At 40.5% G+C, this 7,944-nt stretch overlaps 1 protein-coding gene across 4 annotated transcripts in view; it reads left to right on the forward strand.

The window, feature by feature from the left end:
• Positions 1 to 1,540: 1,540 nt before the first annotated feature.
• Positions 1,541 to 7,944, forward strand: part of LOC109952769 (cryptochrome-2-like) — a 40,621-nt gene continuing 34,217 nt past the window's right edge. For 3 of the 4 annotated variants that reach the window (XM_020588001.1, XM_020588002.1, XM_020588003.1), the window contains exons 1-2: positions 1,541 to 1,898; positions 2,816 to 2,924. In XM_020588001.1, the coding sequence (XP_020443657.1) occupies positions 1,741 to 1,898; positions 2,816 to 2,924 (267 nt within the window). In that variant the 5' untranslated portion in view covers positions 1,541 to 1,740. The remainder of the gene's footprint in view (positions 1,899 to 2,815; positions 2,925 to 7,944) is intronic. The other variant, XM_020588000.1, reaches the window with a different exon arrangement.

The following is a 7,944-nucleotide window of genomic DNA, read 5'->3' on the forward strand; positions in this document are numbered from 1 at the left end:
TCAAGCCTTATTGTCAAGTCTGTTATTAATACAATGGATGTCCAAGTTTACGGTCCCCTCCGAATAAACACAGGAAGAGTAAATCACACACTGATCTCACTGTGACTTCATAGGTGCAGTGTTTGCGCTGTCCTCAACAGCTGATGGATAACAACAACATGTCATCAATACCTGTTAATGCTACCAGGATGGCGTGTCCGTCCGCTAAGTGTGTGTGTGAGATGTGTGTACTCAGTCAGTGACAGAGCCACTCTGGCACACAACCTAAACACGGTTATACTTATAACACTTGGCTTTCACAATCCAGCTAATCCTGATGCAGCTGTGCGCCATTTTTACTTCTGCATACATTAGCTGAATGTATGTATTTCAGCTATTAAAATGTTCAGCTCCTCAAGGACATTCATGCATCTCTTCAGAAGTTTTCTAAACTTCAAATTTTTTAAATATTTAGCTTTAGACTTAAAATACATAGCTTTATTTTGAAAATCTTGCCCCATTTAAATGAATGGGAAAATTCTACTTCAGCATAATTTCAGCTATCAAAATGTTCAGGTCTTCGGGGACATTCATGCGTCTCTTCCGAATTTTTCTAAACTTCATATTTTTTAAAATTATTTAGCTTTATTTTGAAAATCATGCCCCATTCAAATGAATGGGAAAATTCTACTTCAGCATACTTTCACCTATTAAAATGTTCAGGTCTTCAAGGACATTCATGCTTCTTTTCAGAAAGTTTCTAAACTTCATACTTTTAAAATATTTAGCTTTATTTTGAAAATCTTGCCCCATTCAAATGAATAGGAAAATTCTACTTCAGCATACTTTCACCTATTAAAATGTTCAGGTCTTCAAGGACATTCATGCTTCTTTTCAGAAAGTTTCTAAACTTCATACTTTTAAAATATTTAGCTTTATTTTGAAAATCTTGCCCCATTCAAATGAATAGGAAAATTCTACTTCAGCATACTTTCACCTATTAAAATGTTCAGGTCTTCAAGGACATTCATGCTTCTTTTCAGAAAGTTTCTAAACTTCATACTTTTAAAATATTTAGCTTTATTTTGAAAATCTTGCCCCATTCAAATGAATAGGAAAATTCTACTTCAGCATACGTTCAGCGAGCAAAACCATTCAGATGTCAAAATGTTCAGCATTTTCAGGGCGATCTTTTAGCACTCAGCATCCATACGCATTTTCTTCATAAAATGCATTTCTCTAGTAAATAATTGGATAACATAGTATGGATGCTGAATCAGCATCCATACAATACAATAAAGACCAGGAAAACATGGTTGATACATCGATGCATTATAATGTGAGCGACCTACATTATATCTGGTTGGAAATGTGTGAATTAAACGACTGGTCTTAGTTTATGAACATGATGCAGTTGGTTTTAGGCTACCTCAAATGATTTCTAGTTTCAGTGAGATGCAGCCTGACCCTCCTCCCGCCCGTAAACGTGACACAAGTTAAGCGCACCGCGCTTCGCCATTAGCCAGTCAGCCGATCAAACGTACCCGGTTTCACAAGTCACGTTGACAATACACCACCTAGCCAACCAGCGAGCAGCTCCGCAGGGATACGAGCATATGACCACGCCCCTTCAGTGTTTAGGTTTCGTTTGATGGCGAGGAGAGTTTGCTGGGAGTCTCTGACATTAAGACTGCTTTTGTGTTTGCTTCATTTCGATCGGTCCTTCTGGGTTGTTTCCTAATGACGGCATAGTAACTAGTCATGGTGGTGAATTCGATGCACTGGTTTCGCAAAGGTCTGCGTTTGCACGATAATCCGGCGCTGCAGGAGGCCCTCAATGGAGCGGATACAGTGCGCTGTGTTTATATCCTGGACCCTTGGTTTGCTGGCGCCTCTGACGTAGGAATCAACCGATGGAGGTTTGTTAACCGCCTCTATCCATGATATGCTTAAGTTCAGTTAAACGTCGGCACAATGCATAATTAAGCATTTGTAAATTGCCATTTTCACGATTCATTGCATTATAAATGTGCAGCGCTCGAGGTTAGGCTTAGGCCTCTACTCCATGTCAGTTAGGTATGGAGAAATGGAGAAAGTGATATGCCAAAAGATATCACGTTAGGGAAAACTCACAATTGTATATTACTTGGTGAATCGGAAATGTGTCCTCATGTGTTTACTCCATATTTATCCAATCCGTTGGGCATTGGTCCCTGGTATATGCGGAATACATGTAAACTGCTGCACAGCTGTTAAAATGTCTACATGACGTACACAGCGAACAGGTCCGCGGTGTTAACCGTGGGCTAAACAGTTTTATCCCGGATATTCATACATTCAACGAGGCAAATCCTCCATAACTTTTAAAAGACTTAATCGACCATAGTCAAATGTTTTCCTGGGGCCAGAGCGGGCGACATTGAATCCTAGTTGAAGCTGCTGACTAAGGATAAGCGTAAATACAGTAAGGTTGTTATTCACGTCGGCGCTAATTCAGAAGAAAACCCCATTCAAAATCCCAGTGAGGTTTCTAATCTGGCTAAAGACTAAAATCCATACTTGGAACACAGCCGTTTTCAATAGTATTTTGTGAGTTTCACTACATTTGCTTATGCTTTAATGATAATGCAGTCAATTTATAGACTGTGTCTAGTCATTTTCCATGTGGTCTGGAACTCAGAGCTTCATGGCCCCCCAGCAACCTAGGCCTATAGCAGCACAACTAAAGGAAGGCTCAGGGTCACCTGATCCAGCCCTAAAGTTTGTCTAAGGCTATGAGGAGATCGTTGGTGACTTTCACCAGTGCAGTTTCTGTACTATGTGTTTCTATGTGCAGGTTTCTGCTGGAGGCTCTGGAGGACCTGGACAACAGTCTGAAGAAGTTCCACTCCAGATTGTTTGTAGTCAGAGGGCAGCCTACTGATGTTTTCCCAAGGCTTTTCAAGGTCTGTATTCCTGTCTTCTCTGTGTCTGTCAGGATCCAGCATTTAGACTGTGCAAACACAAGAGGTTCCTGACCAAAGATCCACACAGTACAGACTGAGAACTTCTTGTAACAGCCTTTCATCTGCTGACTTCTGTATTCACTCAAAATAAACTACTCAAGGTAGCAAAGTAGACCCCTGCCTGACACTAGCAGCTATTGTTTGAATGGTTTAAAGAACTGGTATAATGGCCCTTTCTGACATTTGTTTTTTAAATTTTTTAATAAGTACTGGGTGTATTTTAAACAATGCTCACAAGCTCATTGTAGGTGCTTTTGGCAGTGGACAGGGGTCAGCATGGGCACCAGTCTGTGGCTATGCATTCCCATATGCAGTAGGCTGCCATGCACTGTGTTCTGACACCTTTCTATCAGAACCAGCATTAGGATTTCCAGCAGTTTGTGTTACAGTAGCTCTTCTGTGGGATTGGTCAACACAGACTAGCCTTCGCTCCCAATATGCGTAAGCCTTGGGCGCCCATGACACTGTCACCAGTTCAGTGTTTGACCTCTTTTGGTAGGTACTAACCACTGCAGACTGGGAACACCCAACAAGACCTGAAAGTTGGGGGATGTTTTGACCCAGTTGTGCAGCAATTACAGTAGTGCTGCACAGGAAGCAGGCTTATACTCACATATCTGATTTTACGCCCAAGTTCACTTATTTGATAGCAGAGGACTTCTGCCATTGCCCTCATCTATCTCAAAGTAGCTTTTTTTGTTTTCTATTAGGGCTGGACCCAGTTATTCAATCATTTAGGTATTCTTTCATTGGGTAGGTCATCTGTTTTTAATTTTGGTATTTGAATATTCAAGAAAGCAAGAAATTTCTACGCAGTCTGAGTCTGACGAAGAAAAAAAACAGAACACAATGGAGGCAGCTTGGTCTGCTAGCTGATACAGATCAGATATTCAAAATCTAAATGGTCACTTTCCTGCCTGAAAAAATCTCAAAACTTAATAAATTAGCATAAGGCCAATCCTAGGATGAAATATTCAAAGTTCCCAGATCAATAAATCATAAGCAAAAAATAGTTAAAGCACAAATGATGCCTCTTTGCTGCAGTAAAGCAGACAGAAAATGGGCTACAACTAAATGTCAATCAAAACAAGTAGTTTTGAGGAAAATCATCTGCACAGTCGCTGTGAGATGATTGCGCAGGGACTGTATACAATCTGCAACACTGAAAAGAAGTACTGCAAAAATATCACATTTTTCCAAACTTCAGCGTCTGTACCCCCTTGGATGTTTTACCCTTTTTATTGATTTTTATAAATCAATCATGGTCAATATAATTTGGCTTTTTGGAAAAAAAAATTACAAAAACACCTCTTTAATGAGGCACAGTAATGTCAATTAAATAAAAGTATGTAATGTGAAATAAGTGATTGCATAAATATTCACCCCCTTCAAGTCAGTATTTAGTAGATGCACCTTTGGCTGCAGTCACAGCACTGAGTCTGTGGATGGGTCTCAGTGTGTCATATGCTTAGAGCTTTGCTCCTTGTTATTGTCAGCTAGTTTAGCACCATCAGTCAGACCAGCACAGGCTGCAATGTGCTTTTGATGGAAAGTTGTTGTCAGGATGTTACAAAGTCACTCTGAAGGATACTGCATATTGAATATAAGGGCCCCAAATTATAAATTGGTGTGACATTGACAGTGACATGAGTGCTACAGTAGGTAACATGCCAGATTTTCACAATAAAAGACCCCAATTGTAATTTAAGGTCACATGATGGCCCACAAACATGCCAGATTTTCAAAATAGAAACCTTATTAGTTGCATGAAGTTATCAGGCACTGCAGTGCAGATGATTTTCAAAATAAAAGCCTGCAGTTAGTTTCAGGAAGTGATCTGATTCTCTAAAATATGTCGGATGTTCCAAGTAAAAGCCCAGGATTTTGGAACTGAAGATTCCATAAAGGCCTGGTATTGTGGATAGTGATTTAAAATGCATGGTTTACATACTCATTTTGCACATGCATAATTGCACACACTCTGCATTATATTGTGTTCCTGTTCTATTTTTATTTACCTCCTTCACTTGCTGCTTTAAAGTGCCTTAGATTTGTGTTACTGCCTATTTAGATTTGTGTTATTGCTCATCTAATTTATATTTCACTTGTATTTTGTGGCATTCATGTGGACGGCAAAGTAAGAATTTCATTGTACAGGGAAACACGTTTCCTAACTGTGCATATGACAAATACACACTTTGACCTTTGGTAAACTTTATTTTGACAAATGTATCTTTTTTTAACAATTTAATTTAAACTATTTTATCCCTACTTCTCACTGTTTCAGCAATGCATTTGAGCTCTCAATTTGTTTAGAAAATAAGCTCCCTACTTCAGCTTTTCTTTTCATTATCCATAATTATTCAGTATTGCATCTCAGCCTTCAGCTGTGGATTTCACCTATTTCAGCATACTGGGCAATTCTTTAGCAATCAGCATTCACACGCAATTTCTTCAGGAAATGCCTTTGTCTATTGTTGTAGTGAGTTCTTGTGACAATAAAACATTAATAACTAATAACTTCATTATTCAAATGGATTACATTCATATAAGACACATCATCACTTGTTAGGGACAATACTCCATTGAGTAGTGTCGTGGCTAGAGTGTGATACCGACTAAATTAATTCAGACAAACCATTACAATTTAAAGGATCATTTAATATTACAATTATTCTGAATAGAGTAGTATTTAAACACATAATCTTGTAGTTAGGGAACAGAGAACAGAGATCAGAGAACAGAGACTCTCCTCTTGCAATGGAATAGATAAAGCATAAGAAGATTGTCAGAAGCACCAGTCAGTCAGGTCATTTGTTGTCAGTCCCGAGTTGGTTCCCCTGTCAGCCCCAGTCAGTCGTCGTCTCCCCCCGGCCCTCCGAGGCCGGGCTGGTGGTACACTGTTCACGGTAGCATGGTCATCCTCTCTCTCTCAGGTTCACTCCTTTATCAGCTCGGCAGATGACTATATACAGTGCCTTGCGAAAGTATTCGGCCCCCTTGAACTTTGCGACCTTTTGCCACATTTCAGGCTTCAAACATAAAGATATAAAACTGTAATTTTTTGTGAAGAATCAACAACAAGTGGGACACAATCATGAAGTGGAACGAAATTTATTGGATATTTCAAACTTTTTTAACAAATAAAAAACTGAAAAATTGGGCGTGCAAAATTATTCAGCCCCCTTAAGTTAATACTTTGTAGCGCCACCTTTTGCTGCGATTACAGCTGTAAGTCACTTGGGGTATGTCTCTATCAGTTTTGCACATCAAGAGACTTAAATTTTGCCCATTCCTCCTTGCAAAACAGCTCGAGCTCAGTGAGGTTGGATGGAGAGCATTTGTGAACAGCAGTTTTCAGTTCTGTCCACAGATTCTCGATTGGATTCAGGTCTGGACTTTGACTTGGCCATTCTAACACCTGGATATGTTTATGTGTGAACCATTCCATTGTAGATTTTGCTTTATGTTTTGGATCATTGTCTTGTTGGAAGACAAAGCTCCGTCCCAGTCTCAGGTCTTTTGCAGACTCCATCAGGTTTCCTTCCAGAATGGTCCTGTATTTGGCTCCATCCATCTTCCCATCAATTTTAACCATCTTCCCGGTCCCTGCTGAAGAAAAGCAGGCCCAAACCATGATGCTGCCACCACCATGTTTGACAGTGGGGATGGTGTGTTCAGGGTGATGAGCTGTGTTGCTTTTACGCCAAACATAACGTTTTGCATTGTTGCCAAAAAGTTCGATTTTGGTTTCATCTGACCAGAGCACCTTCTTCCACATGTTTGGTGTGTCTCCCAGGTGGCTTGTGGCAAACTTTAAACGACACTTTTTATGGATATCTTTAAGAAATGGCTTTCTTCTTGCCACTCTTCCATAAAGGCCAGATTTGTGCAGTATACGACTGATTGTTGTCCTATGGACAGAGTCTCCCACCTCAGCTGTAGATCTCTGCAGTTCATCCAGAGTGATCATGGGCCTCTTGGCTGCATCTCTGATCAGTCTTCTCCTTGTATGAGCTGAAAGTTTAGAGGGACGGCCAGGTCTTGGTAGATTTGCAGTGGTCTGATACTCCTTCCATTTCAATATTATCGCTTGCACAGTGCTCCTTGGGATGTTTAAAGCTTGGGAAATCTTTTTGTATCCAAATCCGGCTTTAAACTTCTCCACAACAGTATCTCGGACCTGCCTGGTGTGTTCCTTGTTCTTCATGATGCTCTCTGCGCTTTAAACAGACCTCTGAGACTATCACAGTGCAGGTGCATTTATACGGAGACTTGATTACACACAGGTGGATTCTATTTATCATCATTAGTCATTTAGGTCAACATTGGATCATTCAGAGATCCTCACTGAACCCCCCTATAGTTGGAACACCCCCTCCGGTCCCCCTTCTTAAAAAGAGGGACCACCACCCCGGTCTGCCAGTCCAGAGGCACTGTCCCCCTACCCTGTACTGGAAAACAGGAAGCTTGACTCCCAGTGTTCTGGTCGCGGCCCTCACAAAATTCTTAGAACTATGCTAATAAGTATTAACTATATTAAGTTTGCTTTTACCACTCGGAGATGTACTTCGAAAACAGGAAACAGCTTGACCACTTACATAAGCCCCTTGTCCAACTCACATGAACTTAATGAACCCATAACCACTCAGCTCTCCCTCACACAAGCTAATAACAAATAATGTCTATATGAACTACATGTTCTATATGTTCTATTACATATTACTTCTGGAATCTGGTTTATTGCTAACCACTACAGTAGTCTCTGATTTCACCGGACAGGTCAAACTGCACACGTTTGTCAGATGGTGGTGGTGTTGATTCACATTCAAATGAACTTTTAATCCCATAACATCCATCCATCCATTTTCTTATGCTTATCCGGAACCGGGTCGCAGGGGCAGCAGTCTAAGCAAAGATGCCCAGACTTCCCTCTCTCCAGACACTTCCTCCAGCTCCT

The sequence above is a fragment of the Monopterus albus genome, unplaced genomic scaffold, assembly GCF_001952655.1.
Source record: "Monopterus albus unplaced genomic scaffold, M_albus_1.0 scaffold494.1, whole genome shotgun sequence".
Taxonomy (NCBI): Eukaryota; Metazoa; Chordata; class Actinopteri; order Synbranchiformes; family Synbranchidae; genus Monopterus; species Monopterus albus.